The sequence below is a fragment of the Chrysemys picta genome, chromosome 5 (genome assembly GCF_011386835.1).
Source record: "Chrysemys picta bellii isolate R12L10 chromosome 5, ASM1138683v2, whole genome shotgun sequence".
NCBI lineage: Eukaryota > Metazoa > Chordata > Testudines > Emydidae > Chrysemys > Chrysemys picta.
This window is the reverse complement of record NC_088795.1, coordinates 9777183-9796657: the sequence shown is the minus strand read 5'-3', so window position 1 is coordinate 9796657 and position 19475 is coordinate 9777183. Positions and strand designations below refer to the sequence as shown.

Sequence of the window (19475 nt, the reverse complement as noted above, 5' to 3'; positions counted from 1 at the left end):
GTGACGCCTTCGGCATGCGTGCCATAGGTTGCCTACCCCTGGTCCAGATCATCCTGTGTTGATCCATGTGTGGAGGATTCTTCCTTCATCCTCCTCTTTACACAGAAGTGTGAAGGGGGGAATGCTACCTTCACAGCCAGGGCTTTGAAGCGGAGCCCGGAGCTGGAGCGCAGAGCAGCTCCGGAGCAGTGGAGCTGCAGGTTTTTGCCTGGAGCTGGAGCACAGCTCCAAAGCCCTGTGTAACACATTGCCTTCCACAATCCCCTTTTGCTGGCATGCTATGGGGAGATATTACTTTTAATGGTACCATTCCTTGCCCTGCTCCTGGATTTTTGGATAGATGCCCAAGTGGGAGGTAGAAGAACTTGTAGCTTTATTATCTCTTTCTGGGTACACTCCACAGCTTGATGGAGAGAGCTGCTAGAAAAGGAGTACAAATGTTTTACAGCTTTAAAGTGAAGTGGATGGATCTAGACTGTTTTCAGTGGTACCAGATGACAGAACAAGGAGTAATGGTCTCAAGTTTCAATGGGGGAGGTTTAGGTTGGATATTAGGACAATCTTTTTCACTAAGAGAGTGGTGAAGCACTGGAATGGGTTATCTAGGGAGGTGGTGGAATCTCCTTCCTTAGAGGTTTTTATGGTCAGGCTTGACAAAGGCCTGGCTGGGATGATTTAGTTGGGGATTGGTCCTGCTTTGAGCAAGGGGTTGGACTAGATGACCTCCTGAGGTCCCTTCCAACCCTGAGATTCTATGATTCTGTGGTGAATCTGATCCAGAATGAATGTGCTAAGATGAAGTACAAGAGATGGAAAACATCTTTTTCATTAGTTTTGTTGTGTGCTGATGCCATCTCTGGTTCCAGCTGTACGTGCTCATTTAGAAAGATTGATGTAGGGCCAAATTTTGTCTTTTGGCACTGTGTTTGTTGGATTCTATACAGTACACAAGGTGGAATTTGCACCTAAATTAACAACATTGGTTAGTATCCTTAAGTGACAAGAACACTTCTGTTTTGTGCACCATTAAGAATGTTCATCGTTTTCCCTTCTTTTATAGTTTATCAGTGCAGATGTGTATGGAATATGGTCACGTTTGTTTTGTGACTTTGGTGATGAATTTGAAGTGCTGGATGCTACAGGAGAAGAACCAAAGGAAATCTTCATTTCAAACATAACACAAGTAAGAGCTAGTAATCATACTGCCATGATTTGACTTGTTTTTTTATGATCTACACTTAACTTGATGTCGTCTGTCTGTAACATGGTAAATTTTGGATGCTGCATCTGATCAGTTCCAGAATTTCAGGGAATGGTTTAGGCATCAGTAGACAGAATCCTAATTTGATGGAAACTGAAAGGGAGAAGTAAGAGACACATGCAGCCCCTGGCATGTGGTTAGCAGACTGAGCAGTTTCAACTACCTCTGTAATTGTGTATAGATCACAGAACGGGTTGATGGCAGCCACTAACAATGATACCTCCCATCTTAGCTTTGCTCATCATACCAGTACAGTTTGAAATGCATGACTGCATGACTTTTCTCCCAGATGGAAAGAAAAGAAATACGAGGGGTGGGAGTAAGGAATGGGAGGGGGAATGGAGGATCCTACTACGGGGGTGGGAGGAAGGAGGGGTGCACAGAGCCATAGAGGAGAGGGTGGGCAGGGATTGCAGGCAAACCCTGAAGTAGAGGGACATGGGAGGGTAGCATGCAGGGAGCTTGTTGGAGGGAGGGGGAGGCACAGGGATGCAAGGAGCACTGGTGTGTGCAAAGAGCTCAGCCTACAGAATCTATGACCGCCTAGTTGTTAGGTGTCTGTATTGTGGTATCACCTAGAATCCAGAGGGGCCTCATTTTGCTCCTAGGCACTGTACAAACGTACAGTAGAAGACAGTCTCGGCCTAAGAAAACTTATGGTCTCAATAGCTCAGCAGACAAAGGGAAAAGAATATAATGTATAAGCAGGATGATGGCTTGGCAGTGTCATGTTAATGCCACAATTGTTTTCCTTTTGTTTGTTTAAAAATTTGGGGGTTCATTTCTTTTTTTGTTTGTTTGTTTTTATTTCTCAAACTCCAGTTACTGACTTGATCTGGCTAGAGTTCTATTTTCCAAGTTTTGTTTTTACAACAAGCTTAAAGTACAGTGAACAATGGTGTTATATAGTGCAACAGAGGTTCATATTGGTGTAATAGATATGTTAATACTAGTCCCTATCTTGCAGATGCACCCCTCTAAATAACATAAGATTTCCTGGGGATATGTAAGGAGGAGGAATAAAATTAGTTTGGCCAAGGGAAAACTACATACATTTAAATAAAAACATTCTGTTTGACCTGGCCAGCGTTCTCTTTCATCTAGTGAGGGTGGAATAGATCCATAATTCTCCTTACATTGTCCATCAGATTAATGCCTTCTTGGACAGGAATTGTTTCTTACAAAGTAGAACAGGTAATTATCTTTACATCTGAATGTTAAAAATGGTATGGGTGCGGAGACCAACTTCTTCAAGGGGTCTTTCTGGTTTCAGGAGTGCAGAACTGAAGAAATGAATTAGGAGTGTGGTATGGAGAGGGGCAAAGACCAGGGTTTTTTTTTTAAATGATGTATTGGTTTCCCGGGTTTATTGAACTCAAGTTTCTGAAGTACTGTACTTCTCTCCAGGGATCTCAAGAATTTTTTCCAGCATCTGTTAGGGAATAGTATTTTGATGAATTCAGATAAGTGGTAGTAAGATCAGTTTTGGATACAGAATTCTGGAATGAAGACTTTTTTTAGGGAAAGGAAGGAATGTGTAACAGGTGTCTTTCACGAACTGCTTTAAGACATGGCTCGCACTCTGTAGCCAGCCCTCTTTGCAGTTTTGTCTTTAGTAACAAAGATATTACCAGTAAGGTAACAGAGCCCTGCTCCTACCTCTTCTACGTGTTTAGTTGCTTCTGAGGTTACACATTCAGGACCGTTCCTTACTAACTTTGCAGTCGATTCCATTTTCAGTCAAACCCTGGGATTGTCACTTGCCTTGAAAATCATCCTCACAAGCTGGAAACGGGACAGTGCTTAACCTTTCGGGAAGTTAATGGAATGTCTTGTTTAAATGGATCCATGCAACAAATAACGGGTAGGCCTTATATCTATTGTTTTACTTGTGCAAAAGGAACACTTTGTTGGTAGATATGTGCATTTTCCCTCACTACAATGCCAGTATGCTTGCAGCAGGAAGAATGTAGATACACTGGTGTAGATCAATACTGAATTAAAGGATCTCCTGTTTGTGGAGCTCTGCTTGGTGGTCTGCTAGATTAGAACACGCTGAGATGGTGTGAAAGGATTTTTTTTATAAAATGAGTATGAAGAGGTCAGAACCACTGGGTTTGGGACCATCTACAGAGTTTGGACACCTGATATTTTTAGCATTCAGTCATTGATAGTATTCTAGAAACATGGAATTCCTATCGTATCTAAATCTCAGCCAGTCTCTCAAATTTAATTATACTGTAAACTTGTTAAAGTAAATTTTGAGGTAAAATTTAAATTCTGAAGGGGAAATTTACTGCACAATTGTGCCAAATTATTTCAAGTCAGTTCTTTGTTCTTTATCACGGACCTCCAAATTATAGTACTTAATTTTTTGTGGTGACATCTGGCTATGTTAATGTCATCATGTAGGTTTTGTAGTGCAAAATTTCTTGGGTAACATCTTATCCTAGCTGTGTTGGAGGTAGGAACTGTAAATCTATAGCACAGAGTCCAGTAATGCTGGTGATGAAATGTCTGTCTTGTTTTGAGCTCTTCTGAACTGAACGCTTCTGTTCTTTCCTCCTAACTTCCCTGGTTCTCCCCAAGTCCCTCTTCCTGCCTTTGTTTTCCAGTTTGCTAAAGTACCCTGATGCTTAGGGCTACAATTTTGGCATGGAGGTCATGGAAATCATGCATTTGAATTGAGTCCTTGAAATCTAGGAAATGAATGTAAAACTACATTTGATTAGGTCCCCAAACTTAGTGGCATTGCTACCTGATGCATGGGGTCATAGCACCACTCAGGTTTGGCCCATCAGCCCCATGGAGATGGAGGGGTAGACAGGCCAAACCCAAGTGGCGCTGTGACCCCATGTGCCGAGTCTCCATGCCCCTAGCAGGGAGCCAGGCCCAGCCTTGCAGTGACTGCAGGGTGGGTAGGTTTGCCCTTAAGTGCTCCAGCTGCTTTGCAAAAGTTCCTGCCTCTATTTTCATATTATTCTGCTATGGTGCTGAGCTTGGTTGATAGTGCAAAAGTAAGTGAGTATTGAGTGGGCTAAATTGTTGCTCTAATTGTCCAGTCCCAGGGGAAACTAATACTTCATATTTCCTGTTCCTTTACGGCCAAACTGATAGGAAAAGATCCTGACACTTTAAAAGGTGTGTGTGTGTGTGTGTGTCAGTGTCAGTGTCAAATTATTTTAAACTAATGCTTTAGGCCCATACCTGGGAGAAGACATGAAATCTTGAAAAATGGGTAAACTGCACTGACCATCCTGGTTTTGTCATAGGGTTGAACTATAGCAATTACAACCTGAAAAGACGCAATGAGAGAGTAGAAGTATTAGCAGAAATAATGTACATTCCTGAGAAATGGAATAACTCTATGTACCTAAGCTGCTTAGTACATGACATTGTCACCAAAATAATGGTTAATCTTTTATCTTTTCAGTGGTGTCACCTTATTCTTTCAGCATTGGCGATACTTCCGATATGGAGCCTTACTTACATGGAGGCATAGCTGTCCAAGTAAAGACACCCAAAATATTTTGCTTTGTAAGTGTGCACTTGGTGCAGCATGTTTTTCTTCTAAATGGAAGCGTGTTTTTAAAAAAGTGGAATGAGAATTGAGTGGTTGCATATAAAGGTATATGTAGAAGGTATAAATAGGATGAATGGACAGGTAACTTTTTGGCTAACGTGGTACCCTCATATGCTCAGAAAAATAGTAATTTCATTATTCAATTGCAGAGAAGCCTGAAAACGTCAACTTAAATTTGTTATTCATCAGTCCAGTAAATCTGAATGTTTGATAAGCCTCCTAACCCTACCACAAGGGAATGCTGTAAGAATACTTCTTGGCTGGGATGTTGGAGAATATGTAGTGCTTTCAGCAGCATACTGAGAGAACAAGACTATTGGATTACATTTCACATATGTGAATATGTATAGCATTTCCACTGTTAACTCTTCATGTGGTCGCTTGTATTGTGGCAAGCCCAAATTACTATCCCATGTCTCTAGAAGTGAAAGGTTAGTGCCCTCTCCCCACTGCACTGCCGACATACACACACTTTTCCTTTAAATTGTTTATTTAGTCTGGGTTCTACACCAGATTTTTTGCATATAATCTTAACTGCTCAACTGTTCTCTGATTTTATTGTTTCTGCTCCTATCATTAAGTGTGAAGTGATAGCTAGATGGTGCAATGGAACAGTGCACTGGCTTATCACCTCTGGAGACCTGAATTCAAATTTTGGACTTTCTGTTACTTTAAAGTGTTTGTTCCCAGAGGATTCCAAGAGCTCCTAATGGACAACCAGAAATAGCATTTCATGTGGTGGGAGGTCCATCCTGTAAGCCACCACTCAATGATACACAAGTGCATTTATCTAGTCTCTCCTTGTGCACTTACAAAACCATCACAGAACTGGCCGCTGGTGTAGAATCACCAGTAACTAACAGGCAGAAGTATTGCTGGAATAGGTATAGCCAGTTGGATATCTAATGCAGCTGAAAATGTCATTTGTAGGAACTCTTTGAGCAAAAGTAGAAATACATTAACTTCTGTAGCATTAGTGAAATGAAGAGTAATAGAGATGAGAACACCGAAAAGAAGGTATGTGCAGATTTCAGTGCTTCATGTGTTGGGTTACAGATCAGTTACCATTGTTTGCTTTCTATTTTGTTGCCCCATTCATTGCCCCACAATAGAACAGGATATGTATGTAAATAGGTGTAATACATTCTGTTCATGACATCTTGTTTTCTTCTAGGAACGGCTGGAGAAGCAGTTAAAAAACCCAACTTACCTTCTTGCAGATTTTAGCAAACCTGAGGTAATTAGCATGTGGATTTTTTTAAGACTAAATTTCCCATAATTTAGCAATATGAAGTTGCATATCTATCTAATTTTGTATTGGTTAAATGAGAGTGTACTGGAAAGTATGGAGTAGGAAGGCAAAGGGGGTCTCAGTGTGAAAATGTATGTTTTGTCCTATTGTTGTAAAAGCCCTGTTCGGGGGTTTGTGGGAAAATATAAGAGCCAAATTCAGTAACCTGTTAAGAATTCTCATTTTTCATATATATAATCTAACTATAAGGTATAATATTTTGTGATTGGCTAGGGCTACTAACCAATGATTTCTGCTGCTTGAAATCTGAGAGCTCCCTGGTGAAAATCTTTAATCTCTACCTAACCAAGATATTGAATGTTAAAAACTGCCTTACTAATACTTGAATCTAGTGCTGTTGTCTTCCTACCACTGATTTAGTAACAGTACTATGGACCTCAAACTCTCACAACTTTAATCCCATTTAAATGTTGAATTAAAACGTTTGTGCTGGTGATTCCATCCCACACTCATTTTTTCCCTCTTTTTTGGGGGGCTTTCCTTTCCTGACAACTAGTGTTTGGCGGATGTATTGCAGAAAGTAACTATCATTTGCTTTATTAGGTATTGGAAAGCCTTGCATTCAAACGCTTTTTGTTAGGGCTGTAGTGTTAACTTTGACCTTCACCTGTGCTCCAGCAAGAAGATAACTAACAAAACTTTCAGAACACTGTGGAAAAATGTTTGCCATCTAGAAAAAGGACCAAAATGTGCGGGGGGAAAGGGAAGTTTTATCTTAACTATAAAAAAGTATTTGGCAGTGTCCTCTGAGGGTTTGTGTACACAGTGCGCACCAGAGAGGTGTAAATTCTAGAGTGCTTTAAAGTGCTGTGCTCGAACTGTTTTGGGTGAACCCTGCTGCTGTGCTCTGAAAGGTTCCTAGTGCATGTTAACGTAGTACTTTTTCAAACGGGACTACATCAACGTGCACTAGGTACGTTTTAGAGCGCATCAGCAGGGTCTACCTAGGTCAGTTAGAGTGCAACACTTTAGAGCATTCTACAACTTATATCCCTCTGGTGTGCATTGCTGCGCTGTGTAGATGAGCCCTGAGTTAGCCATGGACTAGTTCCGTGTAAAGCAGACATCTCCTCTTCCTTAACAGGCACCTTTGCAAATTCACACTGCCATGCTTGCGTTGAACCAGTTCCAGGAAAACTTTGGTCGCATGCCGAACATTGGGTAATATGATTTTAATACCGTGTTTATTTTCTGATGCTTAATTTGTTTCATTTCCAATATCGGACAATTGCAGGGGAATGTGATGGATTGTTACTGGTGAGGTACCTGGAGTTTTTCATCTCTAGATCATGAGTTCAAATCAAGGCCAGTTTGTTACTTTCTATCATTACTAATCTATGGATATGCCACTGAACAGCCATTAATTAGTTTCGTCTTAGTCCATGACACACTCAAAAACCACCCCTCTATCTGGCACCTCCTTGTCAGTCTCACCAGGAGAGGCCAGATCTCTACCTACTTTTTCTTCAGTGGCCGTCCCTGTATGTCCTGGGGGTTTCCCATTGATGGAGCAGTGTGCAGAAGTTTGCACTGCCACTGCATTATGTGATCCCCTACCTCTTGCATGGATAAAGAGAGAATTTTAGTCTTCACTTTTCACCACCAATAAATTCATATAATTAAGTCTCTGTACACATACACACATAAGTAGCCTTTAGGACAGGGATGGGCAAATTGCGGGCCGCATACGACCTGTCAGACCTTTTAATCCACCCCTGGAGCTCCTGCTGGGAAGCAGGGTCAGGGGCTTGCCCCGCTTCGGTGCTCCAGGGAATCGGCGTCGGGGGCTTGTCCCGCTCCGTGCATGCTGTGACTCCGCACGGCTCCCAGAAGCAACGGCATGTCTCCCCTCCAGTTCCTACATGTAGGGGCAGCCAAGGGGCTTCGCATGCTGCCCCTGCCCCAAGTGCCAGCTCTGCAGCTCCCATTGGCTGGGAACTGCGGCCCATGGGAGATGCAGGGACAGTACCTGCAGACGGGGCAGCATGCAGAGCTACCTGGCTGGCACCGCACCTCCGCATAGGAGCTGGAGGGGGGACATGCTGCAGCTTCCACGAGCTGTGGGGGCAGATGGGGCAGCATGCAGAGCCACCTGGCCGTGCCTCCGAGTAGGAGCCGGAGGGGGGGCATGCCGCTGCTTCCGTGAGCTGCTTGAGATAAGCCTGCACCCCTGACCACCTCCTATGTCCCAACCTCCTGCCCCAGCCATAATCCCCCTCCCACCCTCTGAACCCCTCGGTCCCAGTCTGGAGCTCCCTCCTGCATGCCAAACCACTCACCCCCCCCCCCTCCGCACCCCAACCCCCTGCCTCACCCCGGAGCCCCCTCCCATACTCCAAAACCCTCATCCCTGGCCCCTCACCAGAGCCCACACCTACAGCTGGAGTCCTCACCCCCTCCCGCATCCCAAGCCCCTGCACCAGCCCGGAGCCCCCTCCTGCACCCTGAACTCCTCATTTCTGGCCCCACCACAGAGCCCTCACCCCCTCCCGCACCCCAACCCCCAATTTTGTGAGCATTCATGGCGAGCCATACAATTTCCATACCCAGGTGTGGCCCTCAGGCCAAAAGGTTTGCCCACCCCTGCTTTAGGAGTTTGACTTCAGGTATTGTTCTAAGCTTATATTGTCAGAGCTAAAATACCAACATGAAAACCTTTTGTGTAGAGATATCCAGTAAAGACACCTATTTTTGAACTAAATATTACACTTTTAAAACAGATTTTAAGCTGTATTTTCAACACTTTTACAGTCAGAAACTAAACAAATTTCTTGAGTTTGCTTCCTGGCTTTTTGCATAGAGAATTGTTCTTCTATGTCCATATTCATGGAAAAAAATCTTTACTATTAAGCTTTCATTGCTGTTTTTGTCCTGGGATTTAGATGCCTTCAAGATGCTGAGGAGATGTTGAAAATAGCAGTATCCATCAGTGAAACACTGGAAAGCAAAGTGAGTAGCTCCTAGCTCAGTTGCAGTTACTCTACAGTATTATGTAGGTGGTTATAGTATGAATGCGATTAATACTCTTATTATAGATCATTTTAAATACATGTACACCTGCTTTGCTTTAGTTTCTGGCCCTTGATCCAGCTTTTGTTGTTCTTGTGATGGATTTGAAAAAGAAGAACCTACAACTCCTGCTGCAGGAAGACATGCAGGAAAAGAGAACTATGCATCCTTTCCTCAGGGAGGGTTTGGCCTCATACAGGCTGGACCACTCCCTGGAGTCTAATATGAAAACCAGGCTCCGTTGACCCTGGATCTCGAGTCTTGTGCGGTTCTGGGCTATGTAGGATGCTCTCTAGAAACCTCCTTCCTTCCATCCTGTCTGCAGTTTGCTTTCGCCTGCATGTTTTGACCATGCCCTGTTTGAGGGTAGTGGTTTAGGAAGCATAGCGAGAGAGAGCTATTGCTGATTAAAACATGGTTAAATCCAATAAGGGTTTCCTTTTGGAACTCTGGGTGGCTATTAGATGAACTGGCCTCCAAGTGGCAGTTCCCCTTGGCCCTGGAATCCCCACTTGGTGTTCCTGTAGGCTCGCTAGGGACACTTACCACAGAACTGCTACTCCACACCTTAGTTGCATCTGTTTTTGCTCCCCTGTATTCATGAGCAGGCAAGGGTTCAAAACCAGAACCATTTAGGAGGGGCTATTGGGTCTGAAAAATGACTTAGCCCAAGGTCCAGTAGACCATCTATCCCAGGGGTTGGCAGCCTTTCAAAAGTGGTGTGCCAAGTCTTCATTTATTCACTGTAATTTAAGGTTTCGTGTGCCAGTAATACATTTTAACGTTTTTAGAAGGTCTCTTTCTCTAAGTCTATAATCTATAACTAAACTATTGTTGTATGTAAAGTAAATAAGGTTTTTAAAATGTTTAAGAAGCGTCATTTAAAATTTAAATTAAAATGCAGATCCCCCCCGGACCAGTGGCCAGGACCCGGGCAGTGTGAGTGCCACTGAAAATCAGCTCACGTGCTGCCTTCGGCACGCGTGCCATAGGTTACCTACCCCTGATCTATCCATTACAGCTGCAACTTGGAGCAGAAAAGGAAAGGAAAGCAAAGGAGCAGACAGACATTGAGCAAATAAATCCAAAACTGACAAGCACCTTTTCAAATTCTGTGCACTTTCTATTTTTCAGTCCCTCAGAAAAGTTCTCATTGTTCTATCCAGACACTTACACTAGGCTTCTCAAAACCACTTTTAGCCCCAAGCAGTGCAGATTTCTTAGCCTTTGAACAAATCAGTTAAAACAAAACTTCTAGCATGTCATGTCCCTTGTTGATGTTGTCTTGACTAAGAGTGGCAGGCCTTCTCCCAGGATTGTAGGGCATACTTCCTTAATCTGTAGGGTTTTAGCCACTTCAGTGTCTCTTCCCCCATAGGAAAACCACATCTGTTGGCTCCATTGTCAGAAGAGTTGGATGATGTTAAAAGCCAGAGGTTGAATGGGTCTGGAGACTTGAAATACTGTCACTTCTAGAAGTGCTGGTACCTTCGGGTCAGGGTTGACTGCCGTTCCTGTTTTCTGGATAAAAAGTGCATGTCATTGCCGGATTGATAGCACTATCTCACAAGCACAGAATATTTTTAATTTCTGGGAGAAATTTGTAAAATTGTTTTTATTGTGGATTATCTTTCAGCCTCAGGTGAATGAAGACATAGTGAAATGGCTCTCTAGGACTGCTCAGGGATTTCTAGCTCCCCTTGCTGCAGCAGTAGGTGGTGTTGCTAGCCAAGAAGTCTTGAAAGCAGTAACGGGAAAATTTTCTCCTTTGCAGCAGTGGGTAAGTTTTTTTTTTTTCCTCTTTTTTGATGTTTAGCTTTATTAATACATAGTTGTTTCCACCTGCTGAAATTGAAGGCATGCATAGACACTTATTGTTGTCATTGTCTGTGTTAAGGTATAATATATGGTGTGTGCTAACTTGAACTACTGTAGATAAGAATGGTGCTGCCAAGGGTGCTGGGACTGGCCTCTAGAATGCAGTTAGGTTAAAAACAGTCTGAGATTCATTGGGAACTACTTTCAAAAGGACTGGATAAGCGATGTAACTGTCATGGCTCAAAAGAGACATCTGAATGCTATGAACGTACCAGTTTTTTCTCTGGCATAAACGTGTATTTTCAAGTTCATTATAAACTTTTAGTAGCTAGGAAAAATGACTCCCAAGTTAATGATGCTATTTAATCGTATATTGACAGTAGAGATTTAGCTTTTGTCTTTCATCTTGAATTTTCCTAATTTTCATGGCTTCATATTGTACACAGAAATTGTGCATTCCTAATTGTCTCCTTCTAAATCAAATACATTTACACATTAATCTGAAATATTTTCACGTGATCAAATTATTTTTCCCCCCTTAGCTGTATATTGATGCATTGGATATTGCTATATCTCTAGACAAGACCAGTTGTGAAGAATTCCTCCCAAGGTAAAGCTGACATTTTCTAAATGTAGTAGTGTTTTATGTACTGAATCACTTGTGGGCATGCAATCCAATTTTTAAGATTTTAACCTAGTAATACTTCAGTAGATACTTTGCACATTTTTTTTTAATCTGTTAGAGGAAATGTTCCCTAGGTGGGCATATCGTATTGTTAAAATGATAGGACTGGAAGGGACCTCGAGAGGTCATCTAGTCCAGTCCTCTGCACTCAAGGCAGGACTAAGTAATGAGTCCTCATTCTGTCTGAGTTGTGGGGAAGTTTTCATCTCGTTATCTTAGCTAATATTGAAGCACAATCTATGCCATTTATCATATGTAGGTTAGTATCACTCTTGCCAGTTTACTGTTTTCCCTCTTTACCTGAATGTGTCTGCACAGGGGAGATAAATATGATGCCTTGAGGGTTTGCATTGGAGAGTCGCTATGCCAAAAGTTGCACAAGTTGAATGTTTTCCTGGTAAGTTTGGCTTATGATACGAAGTCATGTGTTATGTGACCTGTCTTACATTATGGTGCAAGTCATTATAATTCTCCTCAAATTAGCCAGAGCTGCAGTAGTTACATGAATAACTGGCCAGATAACCATTCAAAAGTAAAAGTAGATTCTCAGTAAAACACACTAATGTCTAAGAGACCCATTGTCAATTACTGAATTGTGTACATGATGCCTTGAACCTGCAAGGAGCTATGTACAATGAGACGCTGCTCATGTGGCCTTCCTTGAAGATCAGGGTCTTAATGAGCAAAGGAATAAAAATAAAGTATACCAAGAATGCATTGCTAAATTATAGTTTTTAGAATGACCGCTTGGTTCCTGCTGTGGTGCTTCATAATGTCCTAAATGAAAAGGAACTGTGTCTGTATATAGAAAACAAGTCTTATTAATACAAGATGTATTAAATCTTCGGAGAAAATCTTGTAGCAAGAAGTGAACAGTGATTTGGAGAAAATCTATTTGTAGTTGTCCAAAAAGCTCATCTAACCAGCCTAACTGGGTAAACTTTAATGGTAATCGCTTCCCGGCTCTTTGAGCTCTGGTCAAGTGAAAAATTCTCTTTATTAGCTGTCCACTGCTTTGGTTTCTGGGCTACTTTTTCATAAAACAGCTCCGAACATAGTCTTTCCTGCTTTGCAGTCCATCAAAGCAGCCAACCTAATTTTCCTCAAAGAATCCATGGAAGTAGCTAGAAGCTAGTATAAAAAGTGTCAGGCAAGTTAGTGAAAAGCCTGATCAAACAATGTCTTGGATCTCACTCAGAGAGCGGCTAGGTTAGGATTTAATTGTATAATTGGCAGTGAGTTGATGGTGGCTTGCCACGAAGAACATCCTCCTCCTAGTTGTTGAAGGTTTCACCCTTCATTTACATGGTTGGAGCATTCCCTCTGAGTGAAATTGTTGTGGCTCTGATAACTAGGTGTCTCTGATAACTAGGACTTTTGTAGCTAAACATCTGAATTTTGAATTTCACCTCGATATATACTGTAATTTATATACTTTTTCAGCTAATCTTATGTTATGAAGTCCCCTCCTATTTTTTGAAGTCATAGAAATAAATGATGTCTTTGACCACTTTAATTGTATTTTCTTTAGGTTGGGTGTGGAGCAATAGGCTGTGAAATGTTAAAAAATTTTGCACTTCTTGGTGTTGGTAGTGGCGGAGACAAAGGCATGGTAAGTTTTATGCACACATTGACTTGTCATTACATATCTAAACAATAACACAAGACCGTTTATTGTAAATATGGCATGCTTTGGATGTATTGGAGACTGAGGTGAAAGTGATGATGGTATACAGAGATGTGTGCTTGTTTAATTTTCCCCCTCTTTTAAAGAGGATTGTTTATAATGAAAACCAGTTTAAATACCCTCTTACAGATACATATTTTAAATAAAAATTGTATCCCATTGTAGTCTTATTAAGGCGTTAATCTTGTTTTGGATTGAGTCCTTGGGTAGGAGGAAGAGAGGTACGTGTAAATTGGGATGTTCATGTGTAATTTGGAAGTAGAACTCATGAGCAGCGCTCTTGGGAAATAGTTTGTTTTAAACTCTAAGATGTTAAAATAGATGATTGTAACAGTCTTAATGCTCATGTTACCATCTGTCAATCTTCTTTTGACACTGGAAACTAGATTGTACAAAAAGAGCAGTGCTGAATAGCACACTTAATTTATAATTTCAGCTATTCTCTTTTTCCTTCTTGCTGTAGGTCACAATTACAGATCCAGACTTGATAGAGAAATCCAACTTGAACAGACAGTTTCTTTTTCGACCCCATCATATACAGGTAAACTTTCTTTTTGCATCATAGTGTCTCCCGGCCAGAGTATGTGCTGCTGCTTCTACTCACTGTGAGACCTTAGCTTAATCATATAAATATTTGTGTGCAAAGAAAGGAGTCTTTGAGAAGCCTTGGGGGAGGGGAGGAGGGAATAGACTTTAACAATACTAAATCGAATATTTAGACTTATTCATACATCTAAATTTACTATTTATATTGACACCAGTTTAATGGACTCAAAGGGCCTGATTCTCCACTCATATACACCAGTGTCACTCCATAGACTGCGGTGAAGCTATTCCTCCTTTACGTAGCTGTGAGTGAAGAATCCGAACCAAGAGCTTTGGCAGGCCACTGAGAGCGATGCGAATTATGAACTTACAAGCAGTAAACATCTTGCATCAGGTTGCTGTGAGTTGACAATTGAAATGTCAGAATTACTTAACTGAAAACTGTGGTAAAGCAGTATAAAAATAATGGCGGGAATCGTGTGAGCAGAAATATTAAAACAGCATTTATGGAAAAGTGTTAGTCTGCTTTAAATACCTCAGCCATGACTTTCTGAAATATTGGTATGGAGACCCTGGAGTTATGATACTAGATGTTTTAATTTGCAGTTCATAATAGTCAAATCAACTTGCTTGCCTGTGTGCACCCTTGCTATAAATATACGCTGTCTTAACTAGTCTCTTTTCATTAAGTAATTAAATATTTTGAAAAATGCATGTAATTAATCATTGGGCAACACAAAGCAATAGTTCATTCTTTGAAAGCTACTAAAAGGAGAAAGATGGTTGTTTTTGCATTGCAACCTGCAGTAGACTCAAGGTTTGGCAGACCAATGGGAAACGCCAGTTCCATAGCCCAAAGACCTTCCCCTCAGTTATTCAGATGTAGCTGTTGCTAGCAAAGACGGAAATGGCAGCAAATCAGGGGAGAGATGGTGTCTTGCATGGCTAGAACCCAGCTTATATAGGGCTTTACAGACCAATGTCAGCACTGAAGTGCACTTATTTCTAGGTGCAAGTCTTTGGAAAATTGGAATAACATGTTCCCCCAGTTAATGCTGTCAATTAGGTGGATAATGGCATTTTACTGTGACATTTGAGGTCAGCCTCATGTAAATGACATTTCAATAATTCAGTTTTGAAATCACAATGCTATTGGCTATTGTTTGAGGTCTACTTTGGGTAAGCACTGGTCACATTTTTCTGCCTATATACAATTGAAATAAACTTTTAGCCACAAAAGCTACCTAGGGGCAATAGGGGATTCAGAAGCACCACAAGCAGAAAGCCTACTGGAATAATAGGGGCAGACACCATCTCTACCCTATCCTATAGATCGGGGTGGGCAAACTTTTTGACCTGAGGGGCCACATCTGGGTGTGGAAATTGTATGGTGGGCCATGAATGCTCACAGAATTGGGGGTTGGGGTGCGGGAGAGGGTGAGGGCTCTGGCTGGGGGTGGGCTGGGAATGAGGAGTTGGGGGTACAGGGTGCTCCAGGCTGGGACCGAGAGGTTCAGAGGACGGGAGGGGGATCCGGGCTGGGCTGGGGCGGGGGTTTGGGGTTCTGGAGGGGGTCAGGGGTGCAGGTTCCGGGCGGCGCTTACCTCAAGCAGTTCCCAGTAGCAGTGGCATGTCCCTTCTCTAGCTCCTACGCGAATGCACGGCCAGGCACCTCTGCGCACTACCCTGTCCACAGGTGCCGCCTCTACATCTCCCATTGGCCGCAGTGCTTAGCCAATGGGAGCTGCAGGGGCGGTGCTTGGGACAGGGGCAGCCTGCAGAGCCCCCTGGCTGCCCTTACGCGTAGGAACATGCCACTGCTTCCAGGAGCCGCGCGGAGTGGGGCAAGCCCCCGACCCCGCTCCCTGGCTGGAGCTCAAGGGCCGGATTAAAACGTCTGGAGGGCCGGATGTTGCCCCCGTGCCATAGTTTGCCCACCCCTGCTATAGACACTTTCTCTCCAGTGTCCCCGAACCACCAGTATTGCATCTTGTCTGGATAGGGTTTGGCCAGGCACTCCGAGCAGATCTTTCACAGCCTGTTTTGGATGAATAGGATGATTAAAGGTGAAGTACTCATCTCTTGAGTAACCATAACTTGGTTTCCTGTCTAACTTTTTATTTCCTCATTTTCAGCAGTGGGGCTTCAGATTTATACATTTTATACGCTGAATGGTTGTTTAATCTGCAATCCTGGAGGAACTTTTGTGACCTAAATCTAGCCACCTTGTTTCACTCTTGGTTCTAGAACGAATATTGCAATAAAAGAAACCTATTTTTCATTTGATTAGAAACCTAAAAGCTATACTGCAGCAGCAGCAACCCTGAACATCAATCCTCAGTTAAAGATAGATCCGTATCTTAATAAAGTGTGTCCAGCCACCGAGAACATTTACAACGATGAATTCTACACCAAGCAAGACCTCATTGTTACAGCTCTAGACAATGTGGAGGCAAGGCGATATATAGACAGGTAAGTGTGGTGAGATGGGAGTCATATCTGCTCTTCTGGTTCCCCCCCGCCCCAAATCTTTTTTTAAATATGGCTTGACAGGAGTATCCTCAATCTTGTCTTTCAGACCTTGAGAGAAACGTAGGCCACAAACTGGATTGCCTTAAAAAAAAAAAAAAAAAAAAAAAAAAAAAAATGCAGCAAAATCCACCTCAGAGGTGTTGAGAATTGCTCTAGTTACGGCCATCTTTGGCCATCCATTAGTGTAGACAAGCAAGGCCGCAATAAACTGATTTGTTCTAGTGTGGCTTCCCCTAGTTTTAAGCAGGAATAAGCTACTCCAGTGCAAATCAGTTCATAATGGCATAAGTGATTGAAATCCCCAGTGAGACGAGGCCCAAGACAAGTTCAGGAGCCAATTTCAGTCTTTTTTTTTAAGTCTTTCCTATATCCTTAAAATCCATTTGGACTACTGGATACTTGTGACATCACTGGATAATGCATGACCTTGGAGTTCCTGAAAATGGAGGGAAGCGAGGTCCATTTCTAGTTGCACACTGAATGCCCATCTAGCCTGGAAAATGGAAACATTGAGCACAGATATAAGAAACTTGATTCTGGTCTGAGAAGCGACTCTTTTTAAATATTGCATCATGAGGTTCCCCCTTTGTTGTGGCTCAGTGACTTCCATATTGAACTTGCTATGTATTATTACCGAGATTATATAACTCACCGTTCAGCAAAGTATTTAGTGATGGGATAATAAATACAGCATAGAAACTTAAAATACAAAGGGTTTGAGGGTAGCAACTTTAAAGGGAAGTGTAATTGGGAGAGAATAGATAATAAAGGGCCAAGAGTAGACATTGTGAAAACACATTTATGGGGAAAAAACATGGAGATGCTTTCGAAGAGTGTAGAGAAACACGAGATAGGACACAAGTTCTATCATGAATGGTCCACCATAGGAAAAATGAGACCTGCCAACTCCAGGACACTATGAAGGAAAACTCAACCAGTAGATGGTTTGCAAGCACAGAATCCCAGCCAGAGAATGCTCAAAAGAGAGGTCTTGAATGTAGTCAGGGCAAACACTGTCAAGGGCTAAAACATCAGGTTTGACAGCAAACCTTGTTTTTGAGTTCTAATGAAACTATCCTTCATTTCCAAAACATCCAGAAGCAAAACAAGAGTATCCATGAAGATTTTTTTTAAGGGCATTTGGCTTGATTTCAGATAGTCCAGGGTCTCGCTGACCTCTCCGAATGATTTTTTTCCCCTGATATCTTTTATGTTGTATTTCCACTTTAGTCGTTGTGTAGCAAACCTGCGTCCTCTCTTAGACTCTGGAACAATGGGAACTAAAGGACACACAGAAACGATTGTGCCTCATCTGACAGAGTCCTATAACAGCCATGTAAGTGTTCTTTTTGTAACAGTAACTTACCATGTGTGGCTGATCCTACAAGGTCCTTTTTTCTTATACTTTTTTTACCTCTTGTGTATTTTAAATACAAGTTGTCACGGAGTGTGGGGGAGTCGGGGCCCTGCACCCCTCTTCCTGAGATTCACCGTGACTCTCAGCCAGCCAGTAAAACAGAAGGTTTATTAGATGACAGGAACACAGTCCCAAGCAGAGCGTGTAGATACAACCAGAATCCCTCAATCACGTCCTTCTGGGGGGTTTAGGGAGCTTAGATCCCAGCCCGGGGTTCCCTGCGTTGCACCACCCAGCCCAAACTGAAAACAAAAAAACTCCTCCACCAGCTCTCTCCCGTCTCCCCGCTCCTCCTCTTCTCCTTTGTTCAGTCTCCCAGCCAGAAGGTGTCACTTCTCCCAACCCCCCTCCTGGCTCAGGTTACAGCTCAGGTAGCTTCCTTCCTATCCCCAATGTAACTCCCCTGCAACAGGTCCCAGGTCAAATCTGCCCCGCTCCCTGCTCCGTCACACAAGTGACACACACCCGTTTGAGTCACTGAAGGTGCACCTCCTGTTGTTGGAAAGTCAGACTTAAAAATGTGGCAAAAATTATTTTTCTAAAGACGTTCGCAGAGGAGAACCCAACCTAATATGTTTTAAGGGTTTTGTTTCCTCTATTTAACCAGCAGTTCCAGTGGGATCAGAAATTAAAAGTAATTCTGAAATAACTTCTTAAAATGTTGGCACCTGTTCTTATTTGAAAGTGGGGAAGTGATGCCCTTACATAAATGCAGTTCACTCCATTGTCCAATAGCATTTCATGGGTCAGTTTTGCTTTTGGAGCTCCTATCCTCTTGCCTTTTAAGTTTTTTGTTTTTCAGTTGTAGTGAAAACAGTTCTACTTATAACATCCCTCTTGCCTGTAAAGAGACGTCTAATGCCACTGTGGCAATTTAGCTTTGTTCTGGCAATCTAATTGTAATGCTTTTATAAACACCCCCCAACACCCTTTGTTTAATGTCAGCTGAAGTTCAACCTACAGATAATAGAGACGTTTACAGGGCACTGGTAGTAATCTACTTTAATGTGTCTGTCCGTATACACTGCTCTTTTTTTTTTTTTTTTAATTTAGCGAGATCCACCAGAAGAAGAAATACCCTTTTGCACTTTAAAATCTTTCCCAGCAGCCATTGAGCACACAATACAGTGGGCAAGGGATAAGGTAAGTGTATTGCCTGGCAAGGTACACGCATTCATTCTGTATTTAGAAAAGTGTGTGGAGGGGGTGGGGGGGAAATCAACTTAGAGAATAGTGACCTGCACAACACCATGTTTCTGCTTTTGTTTTTTAGTTTGAAAGTGCGTTTTCTCACAAGCCTTCATTGTTTAACAAATTTTGGCAAACCTACCCATCCGCAGAAGAGGTCTTGCAGGTAGGAATAAATGTTGTGATTTAAAATAAGGGCTTTAAAGCAATGGCTCTTATTTTAAGATCAAGATTCAAGTTCAGTTCTGTTTTCATTCCTTATACAGAATCTGTGATCTGATGATCGTCATTAAGGCTGCAGGTTTGTAACGGAAGTCACGGATTCCATGACTTTCCGTGACTTCTGCAGCAGCCGGTGCGCCATGGCACGCGCATGCACACCCCCCTCGCCCTTCCCCCCCCCCCCCCGCCGCAGCAGGAGCGGTTGGGTGTGGGAG

The 19475-nt window shown here is 42.5% G+C and overlaps 1 protein-coding gene across 4 annotated transcripts in view; it reads left to right on the top strand.

The window, feature by feature from the left end:
* Positions 1-19475, top strand: part of UBA6 (ubiquitin like modifier activating enzyme 6) — a 51224-nt gene that overhangs the window by 16628 nt on the left and 15121 nt on the right. For all 4 annotated transcript variants that reach the window (XM_024109860.3, XM_008173256.3, XM_008173257.4 and 1 more), the window contains 15 exons: positions 1061-1183; positions 3002-3125; positions 4695-4798; positions 6019-6081; positions 7241-7317; positions 9039-9105; positions 10802-10945; positions 11526-11593; positions 11987-12065; positions 13200-13280; positions 13819-13896; positions 16192-16373; positions 17664-17769; positions 18904-18993; positions 19124-19204. In XM_024109860.3, coding sequence (XP_023965628.2) covers positions 1061-1183; positions 3002-3125; positions 4695-4798; positions 6019-6081; positions 7241-7317; positions 9039-9105; positions 10802-10945; positions 11526-11593; positions 11987-12065; positions 13200-13280; positions 13819-13896; positions 16192-16373; positions 17664-17769; positions 18904-18993; positions 19124-19204 — 1467 coding nt within the window. The remainder of the gene's footprint in view (positions 1-1060; positions 1184-3001; positions 3126-4694; positions 4799-6018; positions 6082-7240; positions 7318-9038; positions 9106-10801; positions 10946-11525; positions 11594-11986; positions 12066-13199; positions 13281-13818; positions 13897-16191; positions 16374-17663; positions 17770-18903; positions 18994-19123; positions 19205-19475) is intronic.